The sequence below is a fragment of the Artemia sp. Qi Xiang Cuo genome, chromosome 4 (genome assembly GCF_049724085.1).
Source record: "Artemia sp. Qi Xiang Cuo chromosome 4, ASM4972408v1, whole genome shotgun sequence".
NCBI lineage: Eukaryota > Metazoa > Arthropoda > Branchiopoda > Anostraca > Artemiidae > Artemia > Artemia sp. Qi Xiang Cuo.
The window spans coordinates 6,247,412-6,274,419 of NC_142797.1; the positions used below are offsets into that span (position 1 = coordinate 6,247,412).

Below are 27,008 nucleotides of genomic sequence, written 5' to 3' on the forward strand. Positions count from 1 at the left end.
ACTAAATCTTAACCAAGCTATAACTTTAAGTAAAACTCTAAGCTATGACTCTAAGCCTTAAAATCTAAATTCTTAACTGTAACTAAACTAAACTTTAACTCTAACTAAAACTCTAAGCTAAGACTTTATGGTAAAACTCTAAACTCTTAACTAAAACTAAACTAAACTAGAACTCTAATTAAAACTAAGCTAAGACTCTAAGATAAAAACTCTAAACTCTTAACTAAAACTAAACTAAACTAGAACTCTAATTAAAACTCTAAGTCTAAGCTAAAACTCTAAACTAAAACTAAAATAAACTAGAACTTCAACAAAAAATATAAACTAAGATTCTAATCTAAAAAACAATAAAGTAAAAACTAAAACTAAAATCAATAATAAATCTAACAAAACTCTATTCTAAGAATATCAGCCAAAATTAAATCATCTCAATTAAAAATAAACCTAACTAAAGATCTAATATTTGACTCTAAGTTAACACTTAAAATTCTTAACTATAATTAAACTAAACTATGACTATAACAAAAGCTCTAAGCTATGACTCTAAGCTAAAACTATAAGCTCTTAACTAAAACTAAACTAAACTATAACTCTAACAAAAACACTAAGCTAAGACTCTAAGCTAAGACTCTAAACTCTTAACTAAAACTAAACTAAACTATAAATCCAATTAAAACTCAAATTATAAGATAAAACTCTAAACTAAACTAGAACTGCAACAAAAAACTCTAAACTAAGACTCTAAGCTAAAAACTCTAAACTCTTAACTAAAACTAAACTAAACTAGAACTCTAACAAAAACTCTAAGCTAAGAGTCTAAGATAAAATTCTAAACTCATAACTAAAACTAAACTAAACTAGAACTCTAACTAAATGTCTAAGCTATGACTCTAAGGTAAAAAACCAAACTCTTAACTAAAACTAAACTAAGCTAGAACTCTAACAAAAACTCTAAGCTAAGACTCTAAGCTAAAAACTACAAACTATTAACAAAAACAAAAATAAAATAAAACTATAAGATATTTATATAATGTTAAACTCCAAACTCTTAACTATATCTAAACTAAATTAGAACTCTAATAAAAACTCTAAGCTAAGACTATAAGATAAAACTCTAAACTATTTACTAAAAATAAACTAAACTTCAACTTTAACAAAAACTCTAAGCTAAGACTCTAAGCTAAAAATCTAAACTCCTAACTATATCTAAAATAAACTATAACTCTAACAAAAACTCCAAGATAAGACTCTAAGCTAAAAAACTCTAAACTCTTAACTAAAACTAAACTAAACTAGAACTCTAACTAAAACTCTAAACTAAGACTCTAAGGTAAAACACCAAACTCTTAACTAACACTAAACTAAACTAGAACTCTAACAAAAACTCTAAGCTAAAACTCTAAGCTAAAAAACTCTAAACTCTTAACTAAAACTAAACTAAACTAGAACTCTATGCTAAGACTCTAAGTTAAAACTCCAAACTCTTAACTGTATGTAAACTAAACTAGAACTCAAAACTAAAACAAGCTAGAACTCTAACAAAAACTCTAAGCTAAGACTCTAAGCTAAAATTCTAAACTCTTAACTATAACTAAACTAAACTAGATCTCTAACAAAAACTCTAATATAAGACTCTGATTTAAAAAAAAAAAATCAAAAATAAAAGTAAACAAAAATAGAACTCTATCTTAAATTAAAAGTTAAAGCAACAAATTCTTAACTAAAATTAAAATAAATTAGAACTCTAACAAAAAATCTAAGCCGAGAATCTAATTTGAAAATCTAAACACTTGACTGAAAATATGATAAATCATGACTCTAACAAAAACCGTAAGCTACGAACCAGCTAAAACTCTAAACACTTGACTAACTATGAATCAATCTACTAATATAATTAAAACTTGGAGATAAGATTATTGGCTAAAACTATTAATTAATTAAAGCAACTAGAATAAACCTTAAGTCTAACTAAAAGTCTAAGCTTTGAATCTAAGTCAAAATTATAAACTCTAAACTAAAACTAAATTAAACCAGAGCTTTAAATAAAATTAAGCTGAGACTCTAAGCTAAAAACACTTAATTCTCAAGTAAAACTAAACTAAACTAGAACTCTAAATAAAACTCTAAGTTTAAGCTAAAACTGTAAACTAAAACTAAACTAAACTAGAACTTCAACAAAAACTCTAAACTAAGACTCTAAGCTAAGAACACTAAACTCTTAACTAAAACTAAACTAAACTAGAACTCTAACAAAAACTCTAAGCTGAGACTCTAAGCTAAAATTTTATACTCTTAAGTAAAACTAAACTTAACTAAAACTCTAAGCTAAGTCTCTAAGGTAAAACTTCAAACTCTTAACTAAAGCTAAACTTAACTAGGACTATAACAAAAACTCTAATCTATGACTCTAAGATAAAACTATAAACTCTTAACTAAAACTAAACTAAACTATAACTCTAACAAAAACTCTAAGCTAAGACTCTAAGCTAAAACTCTAAACTCTTAACTAAAACTAAACTAAACTAGAAATCCAACTAAAACTCTAATTCTAAGCTAAAACTCTAAACTAAACTAGAACTGCAACAAAAAACTCTAAACTAAGACTCTAAGCTAAAAACTCCAAACTCTTAACTAAAACTAAACTAAACTAGAACTCTAACAAAAACTCTAAGCTAAGAGTCTAAGCTAAAATTCTAAACTCATAACTAAAACTAAACTAAACTAGAACTCTAACTAAATGTCTAAGCTATGACTCTAAGGTAAAACACCAAACTCTTAACTAAAACTAAACTAAACTATAACTCTAAAAAAAACTCTAAGCTAAGACTCTAAGCTAAAAACTCAAAACTCTTAACTAAAACTAAACTAAACTAAAACTTTAAGCTAAGTCTCTAAGGTAAAACTCCAAATTCTTAACTATATCTAAACTAAACTAGAACTCTAACAAAAACTCTAAGCTAAGACTCTAAGCTAAAACTCTAAACTCCTAACTATTACTAAACTAAACTTCAACTCTAACAAAAACTATAAGCTAAGACTCTAAGCTAAAAATCTAAGCTCTTAACTATAAATAAAATAAACTAGAACTAAAACAAAATCTCTAATCTAATAATCGAAGTTAAAAAACTCTAAACTCTTAACTAAAACTAAAATAAACTATGACTCTAAATAAAACTCTAAGCTAAGACACTAGTTTAAAACACAAAACTTCTAAATATAACTAAACTAAACTAGAACTCTAACAAAAACTCTACGCTAAAACCCAAAGCTAGAAAACTCTAAACTCTTAACTAAAACTAAACTAGACTAAAACTCTAAGCTAAGTCTCTAACGTAAAACTCAAAACTCTTAACTATATGTAAACTAAACTAGAACTCAAAACTAAAATAAACTAGAACTCTAACAAAAACTCTAAGCTAAGACTTTAAGCTGAAATTCTAAACTCTTAACTAAAACTAAACTAAACTAGAACTCTAACTAAAACTCTAAGCTAAGACTCTAAGCTAAAAAACTCTAAACTCTAAACTGAAAGAAAACTAGACTAGAACTCTAACTGAAACTCAATGGTAAAACATCAAAATCTTAACTAAAATTAAACTAAAGTTCAACTCTAACAAAAACTATAAACTAAGACTCTAAGCTAAAATTCTAAAATATTAACTAGAACTAAAATAAACTAGAACTTCAACAAAAACTCTAAGATACAAACTCTAAACTCTTAACTAAAACTAAACAAACTATAACTTTAAGTAAAACTCTAAGCTATGACTATAAGCTAAAACTATAAATTCTGAACTTTAAATAAAACTAAACTAAACTAGAGCTCTCAGTAGGACTCTAAGATAATACTTTATGATAAACAATAAAATCTTGGATGAAACTTTCAAATAATGGAGCAACAACATACGAAAAACTTTATGACATAATACTATTAGATAAAAATAAAGAAAACAGGAGGTCTAACAAAAAAAAAACTCTAAACTCTTGGAAGGAGAAATGACCAGAATCAACTCTAAATCAAAAACTATGATAGGAATAAAAGAACAAAAAATAAAAAAAAACTAAACTATACTATAACTTCAACATGAACTCTAAGCTAAGACTCTAAGCTAAAAACACTAAACTCTTAACTAAAACTAAAATAAACTAGAACTCTAACAAAAACTCTAAGCTGAGACTCTAAGCTAAAACTCTAAACTCTTAAGTAAAACTAAACTAAACTAAAACTCTAAGTTAAGACTCTAAGGTAAAACACCAAACTCTTAACTAAAACTGAACTAAACTAGAACTCTATCTGAAACTCAAAGGTAAAACATCAAACTCTTAACTAAAATTAAACTAAACTAGAACTCTAACAAAAAAATCTTAACTAAGACTCTAAGCTAAAACTCGAAACTCTTAACTAAAACTTAACCAAACTAAAACTTTAAGTAAAACTCTAAGATATGACTCTAAGCTAAAACTCTAAATTCTTAACTGTAACTAAACTAAACTAAACTTCAACTCTAACTAGAACTCTAGGCTAAGACTCTAAGGTAAAACTCTAAACTCTTAACTAAAACTAAACTAAACTAGAACTCTAACAAAAACTCTAAGGTAAGACTCTAAGCTAAAACTCGAAACTCTTAACTGAAACTTAAATAAACAACAAAATAAAGAAAAATTATAAGCTATGAATATAAGCTAAAACTCTAAATTCTGAACTGTAACTAAACTAAACTAGAACTCTGAATAAAACTCTAAGCTACGACTCTAAGCTAAAAACTCTAAACTCTTATCTAAAACTTAACTAAACTAGAACTCTAACAAAAACTCTAAGCTATGACTCTAAGCTAAATAAAATTCTAAAATTTTAACTAAAACTAAACAAAACTAAATATTTAAGATAAGAATCTAAGCTAAAAACTCACAACTCTTAACCAAAACTAAACTAAACTAGAACTCTAATTGAAACTCAAAGGTAAAACATCAAATTCTTAACTAAAATTAAACTAAACTTCAACTCTAACAAAAACTCTAAGCTAAGACTATAAGCTAAAACTCGAAACTCTTAACTAAAACTTAACCAAACTACAACTTTAAATAAAATTATAAGATATGACTCTAAGATAAAACTCTAAATTCTGAACTGTAAATAAACTAAACTAGAACTCTGAATAAAACTCTAAGCTACGACTCTAAGCTAAAAACTCTAAACTCTTAACTAAAACTAAACTAAACTAGAACTCTAACAAAAACTCTAAGCAAAGAGTCTAACATAAAAAAAACCTCTAAACTTTTAACTAAAACTAAACCAAACTAAAACTTTAAGCTAAGACTCTAAGCTAAAAACTCTAAACTCTTAACTAAAACTAAACTAAACTAGAACTCTAACAAAAACTCTAAGCTAAGAGTCTAAGCTAAAAAAAACCCTCTAAACTTTTAACTAAAACTAAACCAAACTAAAATTCTAAGCTAAGTCTCTAAGGTAAAACTTCAAACTCTTACCTATAAATAAGATGTGTGTGAAAAGAATGGGTACTTCTAGTTGTAAAATGGGTTTAGGACAGTCACTAAGAAAGGAACTTGGTCTGAAATGCCCTTTGAAAAGTATTGCTTTGTGTTGGGCATTCAAAAAGCTGTAAAGTAAAGTTGTGGGTGGAAAGGACGGGAACTTCAACTTGTAAAATGGGTTTAGGAGGGACATTATGAAAAGAAATTTTTCTGAAATGCTCTTTAAAAAGTATTGCTTTGTGTTGGAGCAGTAAAAAAGAAGTAAAGTAAAGTTGTGGGTGTAAAGGCTGGGAACTTCAACTTGTAAAATGGGCTTATGAGAGACATTAAGAAAGGAAATTGGTCTGAAATGCCATTGAAAAGTATTGCTTGGTATTGGAGCATTCAAAAAGCAGGATAGTAAAGTTGTGGATGAAAAGGATTGGTACTTCAACTTGTAAAATGGGTTTAGGATGGACATTAGGAAAATAACTTGTTCTGAAAAGATATAATAAAGCCATAAAAAAGTATTAGAAAATGGGGGCCCGGGGGCCTTTGGGGCGCCGGGGGTCCTTTGGGGGTCTGGGGGTCCTTTTAGGGCCGGGTGGCCCTTTGGGAGCCCTGTGGACCCTTGGGGACTGGGGGAGGGCCCTTTGGGGGGGGGGGGAGGGCCTTTGGGGGTCTGGGGGGCACTTGAGGGCCGATTGGTCCTTTGAGATCCCGGTGGACCTTTGGTAAACAAAAAATCGCGAAGAAAGGAAACGAGGACAATTAACAGCCAGTGAAAAAATTGAAAAATTATGCAAATATTTCGGTCAAGACCTCCGCTTGACCGTCCTCAGTGCAGAATAAAACTGATAAAAATATAAAAACCAAACCTTAAAATAAAAACACGAAGTGTTTAGTTTCGTGTTTTTATTTTAAGGTTTGGTTTTTATATTTTTATCAGTTTTATTCTGCACTGAGGACGGTCAAGCGGAGGTCTTGACCGAAATATTTGCATAATTTTTCAATTTTTTCACTGGCTGTTAATTGTCCTCGTTTCCTTTCTTCGCGATTTTTTGTTTATCATGATTAGCCAGTGTGGTCTCAGAAATTATTTAGTGGACCTTTGGGGACCGGGGGAGGGCCTTTGGGGGTCCGGGGGGCCCTTTGGGAGCCTGGTGGTCTTTTGGGAGCCCGGTGGACCTTTGGGGACCGGGGGGCTTCCTTCGGGGTTGGGGTGGGGTATGAGGAGCCGTTGGGGTAGAGGACCTCACGACCCTGTTAAAATACAACTTGTGTATTATAACGACCACAGAGTTTTACCCTCAAATTCTCTTCTAAAATCATCTTTTAAATCATCTTTTTAAATGTCTCTAACTGTTTCGTCGAAATAATTCCCTATAATGGCTAAAACGGTTTCGCCCAAAAAATCCCTAAACGTAATTTCAGCGAGTTCCTTTTGTTTTTGGCATCCCTGTGCTTTCACATTTGAAATTACAAAGAAACCTTTTCGCGCGCTAATCACTTCATCGCTAAGATCAAAACATTCGCTCGGAAACGATTCTCTTTAGAAACAACAAATTAATTCCCCTTTGGTAAATCAATAATTCCCCTTAGAAACAACAAATTAATTCCCCTTTCATGTCAATCAATCAATCATGACATCATCTGTCATGTGTTATCTATACTTTGCCTCGGAAACAATTCTGGTCGAACTCCAAAGACATTAATTAACTTGACGTCATCTGTCAGACACTATTAAACTTTGCCCGGAAACAATTTGATTAATGACTGACAGCACAGGTGTCCCACTTTGATTAACCACGTGTTCTCCCTTGACATTCGCTGGGAGCTTGCCCAAAACAACAACAACAACAAATACTCTTTCCTGACATCATAACATTCTTCCCAGGCACTTGGCCAAAGACAACAAATACTCTTTCCTAGATCATAACATTCTCCCATAGCGGACACTTGGCCAAAAACACACCTGGAGAAAGAGACCTTGGAGAAAGAGGTCATTGACACTGTCCCCATTAAACTATGTAAAAAAGTTGTAGGTGGTAGCAGTGGTGAATCGTGGGAGTAGCACCTCCCTCTCTACTCTTTAGCATAAAGAGTGAGGGCTTCGGAAGGGACAGCTCCCCAAAAATAGTGAACGATTTATGCTCGTTTCATTTCAGTAACATTAAGTTTTAATGTTACTCTTTACTTTCAGTTGAAAAAAAACTCAGTGTCTCATATAACTTCCGACTGTTTTTCAAATCATGCATTCAAATTCTTTTTATTCCTCTCCCTCCCCCCAGGTTCGAAATGTGTAGCTTACACCCCGATCTGCAGGGACTATGGGGGCCATTTTTATCCTCAATTTCATAATTTGTAGTTCTTTCCACTATACTAAATAATGGCTATCTTAGAATTTTGATAGGAAATCTTTGGGGGAATGTAATGTGAGAGGGGAGCTATGTGTCCTCCAATCTCTTTGATTATTTTAAAAGGGTACTAGAACTTTTGATTTAGCTTTGAGTTAGTTCACTCTATATTTTTAAGGACTAATGATTCGATACAATCATACTCTGAATATAAATAAAACAAATAAAGATGCATCCGCGATCTTTCTTCTGGCCAAAAAAAAAAAACAAACAAAATTCCATACTTTTGTCGACAGGAACTTGCAACCTATACAATAGAGTTCCCTGATATGCTAACTCTGATGGTGCGATTTTAATTATATTCCGGTGGATGTTTCTCCACTTTTTTCAAAAATCATCAGCTTTTCTCAGGCTCACAGCGTTTGACATTGACGGGTAACATTAAGCTGAATGAGTTTTGTATATCTGGTATCAGAATAAAAAGCAAAGGATATTCTGATTCATCCATTTTTAACAAAATTCCTTTTTTGTGTTTCAGTTACTGCTTGGCCGATTTGCTGTGTACTTACTATTCGTTACCACAAACTTTTTGATACCAGATAAACATATAAAATTGATTAGTAGTATGAATGAGAATTAAAAGTTAAGAAACGAGTCTTTTCAACAGAAAGTAAGGAGTCATTCTATAAAAACGACTGCTTCTTCTTGGAATGAGAAGCATTTTTAAGGGACGAATATTATTCTTCGAAGAAGCCTCGAAAAAGCTTCTTATTTAAATTTAACGCCCCATGTTTCAGCAGTTGTTCTTATGGAATGGGTCCTTAATTTCTTTTGAAAAAAAGGTTAAACTACTTAGCTACTTGTTTCAGCAGTTGTTCTTATAGAATGGGTCCGGTCCTTAATTTTTTTTGAAAAAGGTCTACTTAAGTTCTTTGCTCTTTTTGCCAAAATTTTTGAATTTGAACCTGAAAGATTATTTACCAGAATCATAACATTACTTTTGCTTCTTGAACGAAAAATACTGTAAATAAAAAGGGCCAAAGTTTTCCTCAACCTGAAAATAGAGGAAGGTTTGCTAGATGTTTTTTAAAGAAATTGCCGACGGATTATTTTGGATACCTGATTGGATAATCGTATCTCAAAGAGTAAGCTGTTCGAAAACGTGGGTCAAACCAGCTTTCTAAGCCTATAAGGAGAGAAAAGATGAGATGGCTAGGGAAAATTATGCAGATGAATTATGACAGACTCTTCTTGTCAGCCACTCGTCTAGGGTCCAATGTAAAGCAGGGTTCTAGGCGTTTTCCCCCCCCGGAAAATAGCCCCTCCCCCCGAATAAATACCCCCCCTGGTAAATACCCACCGGTAATACTCTCCCGTCCCCCGTGGAAAATAAGGCCTTCCGAATTTGAGAATTGTATTTGAGTTCTTTTTTTTTTTATTTCCGTAGGGGGAAGGAATTCTGGTACTGGTGTAGCCTATTGTGCGCCACTCACTCAAGTTTATGCTGCTTAAAACTAAAAAACAAATCGGTTTCTTCTTTAGTTTTTTCATCTTAGCGATAGAAAAGGAAAAGACAAGTGATAGAATATTTTTTAAATATATACTATGGGATATATATTTGACATAAGGGAGGGTGGTAAAGTATTTGGACAGTTTGAAGTCAGAAAACAATTCTTTCTAGGTATATGGCCACTAAAAAACCACAGACTAGTCTAAATGATTACATTTTGGTTGAGAGTTGTCCAGTTCCAGTTAATGTGGTTTATGGACAGGAGCTCGACCTTAAGCTGAATTTACCAACTAGATATTTGAAGTTGTGGATGAAGCTAAGTGCTAATTTGCTGCCAATTAGTTGTAGTTGAAAAGTCTTCATATTTACCTTCAAATTATAATAAACCAAATGGCCGTCTCAGAGTTTCATTCGGATGTCTTTTCGGGGGAAAGGAGGCAGAGGACTAGTTGCCCTTCATTCTGTTTGGTCACTTAAAAGACACTTACCTTTAAATTTTTTTGTTTAAATAAGCCCTCTCCCGATCTTTTAGGACCCTAGGTTTGATAAGATCATCCCTGGGGGGAGCTTTTTGTAAGCTTTATATGATTTACATAAATAAAGAATGATATAGAAGGGAGATACCAGCGGAGGACGGCGGGAGAACACAAGAGCGACGCTCCAGGGCTAACTCGAGGATTTATTGTTCGTGGGGGGAGTAAACTTTACAGGGAGGTACAAAAACTGTAAAAAACACATCAAAATTATGTTTTTATGCATTTTTCTTATGTTTATACAAGTTGGACAAACATTTCCACCCACAGAAGATAGATATATACAGTAGAATCATTCCATATCTCAACCATTATACAAAGCCGGGCCTAGATGCAAGTGCTCTGGAGAACGTTAAAACATATGTGACATTATTTTTTTTTTCACAGGTAGGCAAGTCAGATTTCTCTTGAACGCGAAACTTGGCTTCACCTTTGTAACACTAAATTTTAAAGAATCTAATTTTAAATTGATTTATACCAATACATATATAAAAATCGTTAATTAGTAATGCAATGTTATTATTAGAATATTTTTAGAAATTACAAGTAGGTTGCAAAGTCTCGAGCTGGCTTCAAAGGCATTTTGAGAAAGTTTCTGCCAAAATATGTGTTCTAGGGTAATATACTCTGGACCGCTGATGGCAGATCAAGTGAGAGCTGTTTGTACGCGCCGATACTAATTAAACCTTACGAAAATTAAAGTTTTTTAAAAGAATTATATACAAAAAAACAAGTTTTTTTCAACTGAAAGTAAGGAGCAACATTATAACTTAAAATCAACAGAAATTATTTCGTATGTGAAGGAGGTTGACTCCTCCTCAACACCTCGTTCTTTACGCTAAAGTTTTTTTAGTACTTTCAAAAAAGCGTCTAATTTTTCTATCTAAGCGAATCTTGTGTTTCACGAGTCTTTCTAGAAGATTTGGGGCAAAATTAGAACTTTATGGTAAAGTGGAGTTGTTGGAGGGGGCAACCCTCTTTATATACGTAATAATTTCTGTTCGTTCTGAGTTTTAATGTTGCTCCTTACTTTCAGTTGAAAAAACTTGTTTTTTTATTTATTTAATTTCTGATCGTTTTAAAATTATGCCAGTAATTTTGGCCCCAACTCCACGGAGAAACCTTCCTCCCCACGCAAATATCCTCTAGAAAGTTCAATCCCGCTGAAAATTTACCCCGGAAAATTACTCTTAACCACTCTGCGCGTAAAATTGAGACGGAAAAGAGAAAGCAAGACATAAAAAGAATTGTGTATAAGAATTCTAGCAAATTCTCCCAGTGTATAATTTCCCCTGACAAGTTCACTCCCTGGAAACTTCCCTCCCCATGAAAAAAAACTGCAGAAATCCCCCCCCCCCCGAACAAATATGCCTACATCCCAATAAAAAATACTATTCGAAAACAATGGGTAAATTTTATAGCTTAAAGATCTGTTCCTTGGGGCTGTGGGGGGGGGGGTCATGTTATACCCAAAGGCATAGTTATTGGGCCTTTCAACTATGATGAACAAAATGGCTATCTTAAAATTTTGATCGGAAGATTTTGGGAAAAAAATGGGGAGGCAGCCGAGTTGCCCTCAAATTGTTTTTGTCACTTAAAAAGAGAACTAGAACTTTTAATTTCCGTTCGAAAAAGCCCCCTCCCGATATTCTAGGACCATTGGCTCAATACGATCACCCAAGAAAAAAAACAGCAACAAACAAACAAACACGCATCCGTGATCTTTCTTCTGGCAAAAAGCATAAAATTCGATATTTTTACAGATAAGAGCTTGAAACCTATACAGTAGGGTTATATGATACGCTGAAGCTGATGGTGTGATTTTCATTAAGATCACTTGACTTTTAGAGGTTTTCCCTCTTTTTCGAAAATCAAGAAAATGTTCTCAGATTCCTATCCTTTGATGGGTAAGACTAAACTTAATGAAATTTATATATTTGAAATCACCATAAAAACCAATACTTTTGATATATCTATTGCTACCGACAGTCCGTTTTTTAGAGTTTAGGTTTCTCTTGAGCAGTGTCACTCCGCACTGACAGGTCTTGAAAACGAGCTATATGAACGTAAAGTACGTCACAAAACTCCCCTATCTCACTCCCCTCCCGGCGTATTATGCTTAACCCCCAGGGTGCAGATTATGTGTGTGTGCTGACGATAAATCTTTGCTTTTCACCTCTATCATAAGACTATTTTCAAAGTCTACAAAAGTACAATTAGACTAGATCGATAGACGAGGAAATCATTCGTTAAAACTTACCAAAGCATAAAATGTGTTTTTTTACGTCCTTAGAATTTCCGAACCTGATAAGGTTTAAACTGTTAAACTTTTCTTGAATAATTTAACTTATTCTATGAAATGTACTCATTTAAAATAGCTTTAGACTGTTAGACTAGTAATAATAGTTTTATTTATCATTCTAATTATAATTATTCGACCATTTATATAAAAATGACGTAGGCCTAATACTTTTAGAAAACTCACAATTTTTGTATGATTGCTCTACTAGTTCCTTTATTAGTTTCCTTATTGATATTTTATTTTAATTTTGTTTAACTAAACTGTTTTTCTTAACTATAGGGATAATGCATTCTACAGAATAACTCTCTGACGTTTTGACCAAGCCGAAACTCTTAGGCCCAAGGCCAATCGCTGAGGTGAGAAGGCTGACATAGAAGATTGCATAATTAAAATTTGGTATTGTGTGTTTCAGCTCCTGTGGGAAAGCAGAGAAATCAATTTTGATGCTAGATCTGCGTATAGACACTGGTTGTGAAGAGCTTTCACTAGTAGGGTGCAATATTTGCCTTACAGTAGCTCGTAATCACAGAACTTGTTTTGTGGAACGTTAGATGTGAGTGACAAGGATATGTCCTAATCGTCTATGAGAACAAATATGAAACAACATTTGATTTTATAAGGCTACTTTTTACCAAAAGTGCCAAAATTACACTGGCATTAGAATACATGACTAGTTGTTTCTTAGAATCTGTTTATAAACGCTGGCTAAAACTCTATTGAATTAGAAATCTGAAGCAAAAGTCTTAGACAGTCAGAGAAAATTTTAATAGTTGCTTGCAGAGTAAAGAGTACACACAATAGGAAAGACCTCAAAGAATACAAAAGGGAAAACCATAGAAATGTGATATTTGAAAGCGGAAATTTTCTCTGATAAGCTCTTTGAATACGCAACAAAGAATACGTCCAGGCGAAAAACCATTTAAATGTGATGTATGTCAAGAGAGCTTTTCTGAATGGAGTAATTTGAATAGGCATTAAAGAGTGTATACAGGTGAGAAACCATTCAAATGTGATAGACACAAAGAGAACTTTTCTCAACTGAGAAATCTGAATACGAAAAGTGGACTGCATGTAGATGAGAAATCGTTTATATATGATTTATGCAAAGAGCATTTCAATTTAAGTCAATTGAGAATCATCATCTGACTACCTGTTCTAGAAAAAAAAATTCAGCTTCTATGAATAGTGATTTTCATAGAAAAAAGAAGAATTGATAGAAAATTCAAGTTGCCCCTCATAAGCTAGCTCTCAGATCTGTATCGGAGTTTCGGTTATGCATCAATGAATGTACGACTGAGCTGGAGTTAGCAAAAAAAGCTTTCTACAAAGTAAGGCTTGAATTCCATCCATTGAGACTGCACAGTATAAACAAGTATTTATAAGACTGCGCTGCAAAAACAAATAAGTTATAAGTTTTTGATATAAGATTTTCTTAAGTTGAAAATTTGATCTGCAATGTCCTAAAAGGATGATAACCAGGATTTGTAGCATCTGAAAAAGTACCTAGAAAACAAGACAACACTTGGAAAGATGCCAACATTGTTAATTTTACTGAAAATCATGAAGAAGGAAGGGACAAGGAAAAACAGGGAAATCAGATTTGCCTAAATAGCCTTTGCACTGATGATACTAACAGCTGAGTATAAGTATAGAATTTGAAAGTAGCATTCTGTTTTGGAAACCTTTTTCGGCCTGATTTCTAGTAAACATAAAGTTAAGTTTTTTCTGTTTATTTTGTTTTATTTTTTTCTTAATTTGGAGTCAGTCCATATTGATTACGCCCTGTAATAACAATAGTAAAAAGACCCATGACACCTCATTCCCCGGTCTGTTAGTAAAAGTTTTTTTTTTAGAAATAACTTTAGTAAAAAGTAATATTATAAAATTGTAGTCATAAAATCTTGTGGCTTACTGGTTTGATGTCAAAATTCTCATAATCAAATAGAAATGCTTACCTGGAATTAGATTTTGCCGTGTAATGTGTTCTTTTTACGCTTAGTTCCCTTAACAAATTTTAATGTCGTCATTTAAAAATAAGCATATTTATATATATATATATATATTTATAAACATATTATATATATATATATATATATTCTATATATATATATATATATATATATATATATATATATATATATATATATATATATATATATATATATATATATATATATATATATATATATATATATATATATATATATATATATATCTGCGGGTATTCTTAATATTCCTAACTGAGACACTAGCTTGTTTTAAATCTTCTTAGCCCTTCAAACTGCCGTATCTGTGTCTAAACAGGATACTTTGTTCATCACGCCATCTGAAATGTTCCCTAACATGAATAAATACACAAATTGTAATTTTGCATTTCTTTTCTGTCCATTTTTGTTTTGTTGTTTTACTGACCATTTAGTATTCTAATTCTCAATGTCTTATTATTTATTGTCTGTTATTGTCTTACTCAAACAATGATTCAAAGTTGCCTTAAATGAAAGGCTCTTTTACGTGTATCCCATTTAAATGAGTCCTCATCTTGTGTATTCGAAGTACTTAGATGAGAGAAGTTCTTCTTGTGTATATCACATTTGAACGGGTTTTCACCTGTATGCACTCTTTTATGCATATTCAAATTCCTCGATACAGGAAATCTCTTCTAACACACATCACATTTAAATGGTTTTTCGTCTGAATGCACTCTTTGGTGCGTTTTCAAAGAGTTATCACAAAAACCTCTAATTTCAAATATCACATTTAAACGGTTTTCTCCTATGTATTCTTTGATATCTTTCCTATGTTATGTGGTTTTTACAATACATATGACAATATGTTATATGTCTATCTCAGCCCTTTGTTTAATAGTACATATTCAATTGAGTTAGAGCACACGATATAAACATATTCTATGAGACAATGTGTCGTGTAAGTCAATGTAAGTATACTTTATACACGTTTTTTTAAAATGTAACATTAAAAAGAACATGCTTTTTAATATAGCCAAATAGGTACCACGAAAAATTGGGGCCTCTCCTTTTCACTTCCACTTCACGTCCCCTCAAACAAAATCTCTGTAATCACGATCCATCGCTAGAAAAATATCGCAGCCTATTGGTGAAAGTTCTTCACAGACAGTATATATATGCAGATCTAGCATCAAAAATGATTTCTCTGCTTTTCCACAGGAGCTGCAACGCAAAATGGCCAGCTGTTAATTCTTCTATAGCCTTCTCTCTCAGCCTTTTCACCACAACGATCGGTTTTGGGTCTAAGAGTTTTGGTTTCATGACACCATCAGAGTTGAGCATTGTAGAATGTATTTATCTTTATAGTAAAAAAAAGTTTAATTATATTAAAAAAGATATATAAGTAAAAGAGCTGTTACAGCAATCATAAACTAAAAACGTTTAATAACTATTGCTCGATTTAGTTCTACATAGCAGAATAATTATAATTTAAATAACAAAGAAAATAATTTTCAAATAAAATAATTACAAAATAATAATAATTTATGGTCTAACGCTATAAAACTTATAACAGGTGCTAAGGAATAATTTCCCTTCTGTGTCTCTCCCCTCGTTGTATCTATGATAACTTTTAAAGTGTCTTTGTGATCGAATTATTCATCATGAACTGACCTTGACCCCTCAAAAGGTAAAATTTTTGCTTCGTATTTTACCGCTACTGGATTTTTATTGGTACTTCGTAGACTTAATCAAATTCTATTCTGCCTCCCTCCCAGAAATTCATTATGTCCGGACCTGGTTCCAGACTAGTGTATCATTAATTAAACTAATAGAGAATTTGAACATTGACCAATATATTTATACCGTCCATTTCATTCTTGTTACATTTTTTCCTTCCCCTTTTTTTTTATTTATCTTTGTTTTTCTTTTGAATTAATAAATTTTGTTTTCTTTTTTTTTTTTGTTGTTTTTGTGTGAAATTTTAAAATATGTTTTTGGAATAAAATAATTTTACTCATTTGCTATAATTTTAATAAATATAAATTCTTCTTTTGTACGTTTGTGCTTAGCTAATTATATTTTTAAACCAAGTATTTTAACCATTTTTTCTACTCAGAAAGATATTTGTCCATTTAAAAGTTTTAAATTTCATATTTTTGAAATTGAAAATAAATGTGTTCCACCTTGATGACGGTATTCTTCAGTCAGTACAAGTTCTTTGTCTAAAGTGACCTCAACACAGAAAAAAAGAAAATAAAAACAGAACCATAAGTTTTTTTCTAAATGCGAAAACTGTGAAACTAATGTGAAAACTACCTCCTTAAGTACTTGAAAAAGATGTTTTTTTTTCTCTTGACAACAAAATAATGTATGGAAAAATATTTTGATGTTATAGCGAAAGCACGTCACATCATTTCAACACTTTTTTGCCAAACTGGGCAAAATAATGCTTTTTTTTATTACCTTTAAACTTTCGGGTGGGTTTACTGGATCGACACGACTCTAAGTTTTATTTCAGATAAGGGAATGTGCTGTACACACCGCTCTTATTTATCGGCGGCGCCCTTACGTTCCACTGATACCAACGGGGCGGCACGCGGTTGGTCTGTCTGTATTTTAGCCTTATGGTTTTTGTGGTGATTTTTTGATAACTCTGTGCCAAGTAAGCTAGCGTGCTAAGAAACTTTGTAAAAGTCTATCGATACTGATTTCTAACCAGAAAATAAAAATAAGAGCTTACAGACAGATTAGGCAGTGGCATAATCAAGGGGTGGGCGGGGACCCTTGTCTTTCAAATGACTCAGGATGTCACGACGTGGCAAAATATTTGGAACTTAGAGGATTATAAAGTGTCCTTTTCTATAAACCTTTTCTTCCTTCATAAAACTACCCCACAATGTCATGTAGTAGCAAAAGATTTGAGCTGCTTGAATCTATAGAAGCCATTAATCTATAATGCCATTAAAATAAGCCATTAATCTATAGAAGCCATTACAGTTTTGGTTTGTTTCGAATTTTGTATATTAAAAACTTGGGGGAGGGGAGGGTGATACCTTCAATCGTTGTTTTTGTTTTAAAAACCAGATGAAAACTTTAACTCAGATCAACGATTCTAAGTTAAGAATATTTCTTAGGAGTCGCGAGTTGAAATTATATTCTTGAACTCTTGCAACCAAGGCCATTTTTGCTTATTTTATTTAATTGCTCACTTTTCAACTTTGGCGAAAAAAAGATGAAAAATTAAATAAGTCAAACTAATGCAAAAGAGAATAATTTAGGTAAGAAACAGATTTTACTTTCTTAACTTAAATTGGGCAGATATGGCAAAACTACAAAAATGCTAAGTTAATAAATTTTACGGTATCCGTTCTAAAAAATTTCGAAAAAGAGGAGAGAAAAATAAGATCAAAATCTTGAGCGAAATTCAGCCAGATCTCCGTGCAAATTCAACAATTAGTGCTACTACGCAAGCTAAGGGTATTAAGGTGAAACCTTCAGGGAATATTAAAGTAGATGTTGAACTAAATCAAAACAAACTATAAGCATATAGATTGTTAAACGGGTGACACAGCAATATTTCAAGAACGGCTTACATTAAGTCGGACCTTTCAGGATAAGTTGTGGTTGATTTTGAATTAGCCAGGAGGCACATTGTACATAATATTAATACTACTGCTACGATTGTTCTAGCTAATGCCGCTAAGGGTATTAAAATGAAACTTTTAGTGAATGTTTACGGGAGGTTTCAATTCCCCTAGGGTTTTGAAAAAGGTATATAAGTAATATTATAAGCAGCGCAGCGCTATCATAGATAGCAATATCATATAAATTTTAAAGGGGCTAATTTGATTGCAAATTAAAAATCCTAGTGTCGATTCTAAGAGTCAAAACTGATTAAAGGGCAAGGAGTCCTCCTTCCAAGCCCGTTTATTTTCCTACACATCTAATGAAAATTTTGAGATCGCTATTTTGTTCAGCATAGATGAACGGTCCAGTAACTACATTTCTGGAGGTAGACAAGTTAAATAGCTACACTTCCGGGGATGACAAAACCCCCCACAGCCCCAAGGGCGAACATTGTACGTTATATACGTTACCCATTGTTTATATATACAAGATTGTCTATTGAGAAAAGTGGGCGTGTTTTATACTGGGTCTCCAAAATGCTAAAGGTATTAAGGTAAAACTGTTGGAAAACGTAGGGGTGTCATTCATACACCATAGACATGGAAACTAGATAAATATTCCCTTTAGCCTACTAACCAATAAAAACACTGTCAATTAAAAACGAACAGATATTAATATAGAAAACTTTGCATAAAAAGAAGTTTTTCAAAGTGGAAGAAAGGTGTTATATTGAACTGAGGACCAGCATAAATTAATTCCTAGTTCATACGTAAAACGACCAGTAATTACTATTTAAGAATAAATGAAACTCGAAACGAACAGAATTAAATAAAATCAACCATCATAGAAAACAAATATAACAGGTTCACATATAAATGAATAAATAAATATTAAATAGCTTCCATTCCATATTTTTTTCCCTGAGGCACTTAACATGGAAGGGGTGATCATATAAACTTCGAAGGGGGTTTGTTCGATTGTAAATAGAAAGTTCAAGTGCCCATTTTAAGAACCCGAATTGATCAGAGGGAACCAGCCCCCCACCCTCATTTCCCCAAATGCACCTGATGAAAATTTTGAGATAGCCATTATGTTCAAAATAGTCCGAAGGTCAAATAATTATGCCTCCAGGGTGGACAAAACCTGTCATAGCCCTCAGGGCAAAGCTAGTAAATTAAGCAAGCTGTCCATTGTTAACTTATGCGGTTTTATGGAAGAGGTGGTCATATGCCTCCGGGGGGACTTTGGAGAAGGCTCTTTCGATTTAAAATCAAAAGTTCGAAGAAATAGTTCGAAGATCAGATAACAAAAGCTTCAGGGTCAGCACAGCCCCCCAAATACCCAGGGCAATAGTTTTAATTTATGCCCCGGGGGCATATAGGGTTTTTACGGGGAGCGGGGGGGGGGTATAAACATCAGAGGAGGCTCATTTGACTGAAAATTGCAAGTTCTAGTTCCCTTTTGAAGAGCCAAAAGTAATCAGGAACACCCCCCCCTACGCCCTCTTTTCCCCTAATGCATCCAATTAAAATTTTGGGTTCTTTGGTATTTCAAACATATTTCCTTAAGAAAAAAAAAACATGAGGGTCGATCCTGAGCAGGAAGCATTTCCAAAATACATCCTAGACCTGGGAAATGAAAATCTTCCCAAAAATGACTTTAGGGAAATCCAATTACCAGAATATATAATTTTCAGTGGTAATTTAATTGAGGAAGTATTTGGAGAATTTCTATCATACTAAAATTTCAATGTAATGAAGGATTGCGTTATTTTACCTTCAATCGACAACGAAGTTAGTAAAATAAATGCGAAATTGTCGATTACCTCCCAGGAGAGTACATATCTTATAAATGTTACGATTCTGTAAAAGATGAATAAAATAAGGATTCAAATTCACTCCAGAATTCCTCAATTCAATTGATACTGCAGCTACCACCCTATAACTTAAAAATACAGAAAAATACAATAGTTATACTTTTGCGTAATTTGATGTTTCACAAGGGATGTGTAACGGAGCCCGGCTTATTGTTACTGAACAATTTAACAACACAGTTAAGGCTGGGGAAAACAACACACAACACAGTTGCTGGGGGAAAATCAGGAAACGAAGTTCACATTTCTCTAGTTAGGCTCGACTTTAGCAAAGACCAACTTGGATGTACGGTTCAACGAGATCTATTTCCACTACGATCTGTATTTGTCATGACTACACATAAGTCACAAGGCCATATATATATATATATATATATATATATATATATATATATATATATATATATATATATATATATATATATATATATATATATATATATATATATATACATATATATATATATATATATATATATATATATATATATATATATATATATATATATATATATATATATATATATATATATATATATATATATATATATATATTTATATATATATATATATATATATATATATATATATATATATATATATATATATATATATATATATATATATATATATATATATATATATATATATATATATATATATATATATATATATATATATATATATATATATATATATATATATATATATATATATATATATATATATGAAGATTTATAAAGGCCTTACTACTACTACTAATACTAACAAAATTATAATAACATTTTGAACTAATGAGCTTTCACTCACCACAGCACTAAACCGCCTGATGCCAAAACAGCTACGCACCCTCGTCTTCCATCCCAATCTATTCAAAGCCTCCCTTTTTACACCCTCCCATGAAGTTCCCATTTCCTTTAAATCTTTTTTTTTTGACGTCCTTCCAACCCAGACGAGGACGACCTGCTTTCCGTTTAGCCCTAGACGGTTGGCCGGAAAGAACAATCTGTCATCCTTCATCCACACAACGTGGCCTAGCCACCTCAACCTTTCTTTCATTATAGCCCTAGAGAGCGGTATTGAACCATATTTTTCGTACAGCCTATAAAGGCCACAGTTCACTTTAAATATGTGTTATCTAAAAAGGAGCGGTCCGAAGTGACTGATCCTAAACAACTGGTTATTTATGGTAAATTCAATGGTGATTCAACATCTAGCCTAGCATGGCAAGACTATTTTTCGTCAGTTTTTAGTAAAATTAATTTTACCGTAGAGTCACAATATTCTCGGCTACATTCTGTAATTTTCAGCCTCATTAAGTCCATATTATTCCAGTGTCAGTAAAGCCAACAAAATGAATATCTGCAATATCGCGGGAACACTTTTGAGGACGATGTTGAAGGTTTTAGGTACTGTTAGGAAAACGAAGGGGAGAGACCTCTTCTAAGGTAAACGGAAAACGAAAAAAATGAAGGGGGGGACGTATTTTAAGGTAAACGGAAAACGAAAAGTTTTTAGGTCAAGGAAGATAAAAAATAAGAGCATGCAATATATGGATTTTGAAGACCTCTTCTGTGGTAAACGGAGAACGAACAATTTTTTTTATGTAAAACAAAATAAGAGCATAAAATATATGGCACTGCTTAACCACTAGACCAAACCAATGGTTCAAGCTTTTCATCATCCGGTAAAAGTGCATTTAACTCACTAGATAATTCTGTAATGTATTTGATATTCATTTCACATTTGGAGAGGGAGTGATTTATTTCACCAACACGAGAGAATCTTTCAGCAGCACGGGAATACATTTTTTGGCGTTCAGAAAACTGATGCATCAGTAAAGATATTGTCTCATCAATCTGGAAAAATTATAAGGCGATTATTAAAATATAAGGAAGAATAAAGTGGTAAATTAAAAAGAAATAAATCAAAATCTTTAATGAGATCAATTAATGAATTAAGAAACTAAAAAATAGAAAAACCAACTAAACTGATTTAAGATCAAAAGAATCACGCTTAAAGTATAATTTGTTGAATAGCCTATAAAATTGTCGTATTAGTATGATTACTTATAAGGTATAATTTGTTGAATAGCCTATACAATTGTCATATTAGAATACTAAGAAAGTCAAAATAAAAACATTTGTGATCACCTGGACCCATCTTAGGTCATTCAAAACTAAAACCACAATTTTTAATTCAAAAAAAGGAAATTAAAAGGATAAATTAAGCTGAGACCCTTAAATAAATAAATTAATTAAAAATATCTCTCATTAATTAATTTAACAAATTAAAAAGAAAGCTAAAAGTTAATAGACTGATTTAATTTCAAAAATATCACATTTAAAGTAATGAGAATGAAAAAAGGAAGTTATACTTTTTTAAATAGCCTAAAAAACTGCCGTACTAAAATACTAAGAAAGTCGAAATAAAAACATTTGTGATCCAATGGTCCCATCTTAGGTCATTCAAAACTAAAACCACAGTTTTTTAATTAAAGAAAAAGGAAATAAATTAAACTAAAACCCTTAAATAAATTAATCCAATTAATTCATTTAATTTAATAAATTAAAAGGAAAACTAAAAGGTAATAGACTGATTTAATTTCAAAGACAAATTGTCATATTGAAGTGCCAAAAACATTAAAATAAAACGTTTCTGTTTTTTCCTTTGGTTATTTAAAAAAACTGAAAACTACGAATTTTTAGGGCATTACAACACTTTCGTCAATGTTGCCACATTCAAACGTGAAACTATTTAGCAAAATTTGGAAACTATTTTGCCCGTAAAAACTAAAACATCAGCAACCTGTTGATTTCCAAAAACAACTATACCTTCAAAAGAAAGGGAGATGTTCCAAAGCTACTTAGTGCTATATATTTTTAAGTTATTTATAGCTAAATTTTTTACCAACGTTTCTCTTTTTTAAATTTGGCATCCACTGCTACCAAAAACTGCATAACTTCATCCATATGTCCTTTCGCTCTAAAACTGAATTGCTGATTTTTTCCTAATTTTTTATTATATATATGTGGATCTGCAAGTTTCCACTAAAACAATTGAAACTATCAGACTTTATTTCTTCATCACATTAGTGACACTGTGAATACCTGCTTCCGGCGTAGTGAAATTCCTCTGATTTCGAAAGGCTTTCGTTGATTTCCGAAAGGCTTTTAACACAGTTGACTTAAAATTTTGACTAAACGTTTAGAACGCCTTACTGTGAAGGGTGCTTGTTTGAACTGGTTTAACAGCTTTTTGTGCCGCTGGTCTAGTCAGGTTGTTATTAAAAGCGTTGTGTCGCCTCCTTTTGAAGGTAATTGTGGCACTCCTCATGAATCTGTCTTAGCACCACTTTTGCATCTACTGTGAATACCTGCTTCCGGCATAGTGATATTACTCTGACCGTGTACGTTGATTTCCGAAAGGCTTTTAACAGTTAATTAAAATTTTAACTAAACGTTTAGAACGGCTTAGTGTGAAGGGTGCTTGTTTGAACTAGTTTAACGGGTTTTTCTGCGGTTGGTTTAGTCAGGTTGTTATTAATAGCATTGTGTTGTCTCCTTTTGAAGCTAATTGCGGCGTTCCTCAGGGATCTATCTTAGGACCACTCTTGCATCTACTGTGATTACGGCCCCTCTTTCTTTACGATTAATTCTGACTTTTTTCTCGATTCTTTAAGAAAGAATTCACAAACATTAGGACCGCTTAATTAGAATGAACGGTTTGTCAAAGCTCATAGGGACTTCAGTTTAAAGAGCAAGGGATTTAGAAGGGTGCAGCCCCACAATTCTACCAAAAAAATGACCGGATATATAACAAATATAGAAAGTGAAGACATTGCTATATCTTTTAGTCAAATTATCGCTCAACAATTCCAATTTAAAGCGAATCATCTCATCGTAAAAATCATCTAATAACAAACTTGAAGTAAAACAGTAGTGCGCTTCGATTGTATGAGGTAATTGCCTATAGGCAGTAATGTTAGATAACCTCTGCAGTCACTTTGTCAACGTAGAATCAACCAGCAATACGAGAGTAGAATGTGACGTAAATCATGGTTGCAGCGGCAGCTGCAACCTAGTAAAGAGCGAACTACAGCCCATAGTAATCAAAAGTTTAAAAACGCGTTTCAAAAAAACTGTCTATTGAGAAAAAATTGCCATTCGACACTGAATCAGAAATCGTAACTATTGTTTCGGTTAGTCTTAGAAGTAAAATTTTATGGCAAAAATAATTTTATAGTGATCTCGAAAAAGAGCCTGAAACCCCCTTTCAAAAATGGCGTCAAATCGAAACGAAAAGCACACCATTGGAATCAGCATGGTCGGAAACCTTTTGAAGGATAATTACAGTCCCCCACCTTGAACACCAAGGAAAATGACTTTTTTGCAGGGGTAGCACCGATCTGTCTCCCTTTTTTTCCTTTCTTTTTTTTCTAGAAGGGCTAGGGGGTGGCCAGAGCATCATAGAGAGGTGTGTGATAGCTCATTCAAAAGGGAATTAAATTTGTAAGTGCCTTTTTTGAGTGACCTAAGAGATTGGAGGGCAAATAGCCCCCACCCCTCCCTACAGGCCCCCTCCTCCCAACTAGTCCTATAAAAATTTTGAGATAGCAAGTTTGTTTAAAATGGTTCAAAGGTCCAATATATATGGTTTTGATGATGATATGGCCCTCCACAGTCCCTGGGGAAGGGCCCCATGTGGAATCGGGCGTATCGATACCGCGCGAATCAGTATCATACGTATTAGCATCCCATATATAGCATCAGGTGTATCGTTATCCGCTGTTTTTTTTTTTCAGGCATTTTCTAGGCTCATATTTAAAGTCTGTCCAGACAAGGTATCATGGTTGCTGCAGTAGCTGCAACCTAGTAAAGAGTGAATCACAGCCCACAGTAACCAAAAGCTAAAACGCGTTTTGAAAAAAACTGCCTGATGAAAAAAAATTGCCATCTAACACTGACTCAGGAATCTTAACTATTATTTCGGTTTGTCTTAAAAGTAAAAGAAATTTAAAGTGATTTCGAAAAAAGCCTCAAACCCGGCGAAAATGGCATCAGATCAAAATGAAAAGTGTACCATTGGAATCAAAGTGGTCAAAACCTTGTACAGGGAAGTTACAGTCCCCCTCCCTGAACAACAATGAAAATGACTTTTTTGCATCAGTAGCACTGATCTGTCTCCCATTTTTGTTTTTTTTTAAACATATCTAGCGGGCTACCAGAACATCATAAAGATATTCTTAATTGCTCATTCAAGAGTTATTTCTTATATATACGTTCTTTAAGGTATAAGGAAATACATTTTTACTTTGAAACAAGTTGAGCTTTCTTGTCTGCAACATGAACACGCAGAAATATATGTACAAAAATTATCTTTTAACTTTTAGAATTGCTTCTTTTAAATACATTTTTTGTTAGTTTCTGTAAAGTAAAAGTTTATTGCAAAAAGAAATTTATGGCAAATAAACCCATCGAAAATGGTGTCAGATCAAAGTGAAAAGTCTACCATTGGAATCAGCAAGGTCGAAAACCTTGTACAGGGAAATTTCATTCCCCTTCCTTGAACAAAAAGGAAAATCACTTTTTTCATCGGTACAACTGATCTGTCTCCCGTTTTTTTTTTTGTTTTGTTTTTTTTCAACAGGCCTAGCGTGCTAACAAAATATCAGAGAGATGCTTAATCGCTCAATTTAAACCTATTACGCATATCTACGTGCTTTTTATCCATTTTACAATCCAAAAGTGCCATATAGCACTAAAAACATTGCAATAATTATGGTCCAAAGCCCCTAACTGGAGGTTTATTATACCCCTCATTTATACTCCCACTCCAGACCCTCTTAGTAAGTTTCATAAATCGCTTACTCATCTTAAAAGCAAAAGATTATTGCGAAAAAAAAATAAACTAAGACTAAATACTTTTCAACTGAAAAACTACCAAAAACTGAGTTTGAATGATCAACAGCTTTGAATTGACCCTTTAAACTTGACGCTGCGATAAAGCCTGTGCGCTAGTTCTAACGGCGGTAATTGAGGGGAAAGGACGTTCTTGTCCCCTTAGTTTTTTGCTCCTGCCTAGGTTTCGAAAAACACCTTTTTTGGGTCATTTCATTGGAAAAGATACTTTTTTCATTAAAAAAAATGGAGGAAACGAGCGAAAGTGCACTTTATGGGAATGTGCTATCAAGTCAAATTTATAAAAAGCGATTAGGTATAAATATAAGCTGTTAAATGAGCCCTTAAACAGCTTTCTTTTTTTACAGTAGTCTTCTATTTTCTGCTAGTCAGTAGGGGATTTATAAAGCCTTGTCTTCATTAAGGCTTTTTCAGGGGAAGTCGGCCGAGCAAAAACAGTTTTTTGTTCATCGAAAAACAAACATTCCTGCAAAACATGTATTGTTTTGTGAAGTATGGATGAACTCCATGTTATAGACTGAAAGTTTTTCCTAGCTGTCATGGTTGTTTTCAGTACTTCTTATAGATGTCTTGCCTCCTCTAGATTTGTGATAATTGAAACTACATTAAAATAAATTTTCAACTGAAACTTGGGAGCTCCATTAAAACTTAAAACAAACATACATTATTCTGCATAAATAAGAGAGATCATGGCAGTGTTGTTTCTACATTAAATTTTAATGATAAAACGAACAAAGATTAATTTAAAAAAACAAAGTTTTTTCGAAGGAAGTAAAGAGCGAAGTCGAAACTTAAAACGAACAAAAATTATTACTTCACAGCCTATCTAACATATATTAATAAAATTAGTACAAATAAACCAACTAATTGTGTTTCCCTATGCTTTTAGGATTATATAAAACAAGCGCTTTACTGAAAACACAAAAGTCAGGTATAAAAACAGGATTATTGATTTAAGAGTCGAAAGTGAGTATGCAGCCTGACAACGCTAAACGAATCTATATAGCTTTCCAAAGTCTTACACCAGTTGTGATATTGGTAACTTTCAGTATACAATTAAATTATCTTAAAAACATAAGCGTAAAACTAAATATTTTTTAATAGACGCAAAGTAATTGAACAGCATACAGAAATATTGGATTGATTTATCAAGCAGCATTTTGCTCTCACCAGCTATAATACCAATAGTGGGTAATATACAGTCTTAAATTGTAAGAAATGAGCTTTAGTATCACTTGAAATGGAGATCACATAAGACATAATACGAACTCTGGAAATCCGATTATTTCTCTCTATACAAGAATGAATTTCAAGCTATGATACAAATTCTAAAGCTCGTCTATAGTCCTAATGCTATCAAGATGGCCTTACTTCGAACTTGCATACTAACTAATCATGACAGATTGTCCTTTTCAGAACCAAAACGAGAGCCATTGAACTAAGTCA

At 32.5% G+C, this 27,008-nt stretch overlaps 1 protein-coding gene across 2 annotated transcripts in view; it reads right to left on the reverse strand.

Annotated features, from left to right (window-relative positions):
- Positions 1 to 20,405: 20,405 nt before the first annotated feature.
- BORCS5 (BLOC-1 related complex subunit 5) overlaps positions 20,406 to 27,008 on the reverse strand; it is an 87,282-nt gene continuing 80,679 nt past the window's right edge. For both annotated transcript variants that reach the window (XM_089087378.1, XM_089087380.1), the window contains exon 5: positions 20,406 to 21,500. In XM_089087378.1, coding sequence (XP_088943504.1) covers positions 21,285 to 21,500 — 216 coding nt within the window. In that variant the 3' untranslated portion in view covers positions 20,406 to 21,284. The remainder of the gene's footprint in view (positions 21,501 to 27,008) is intronic.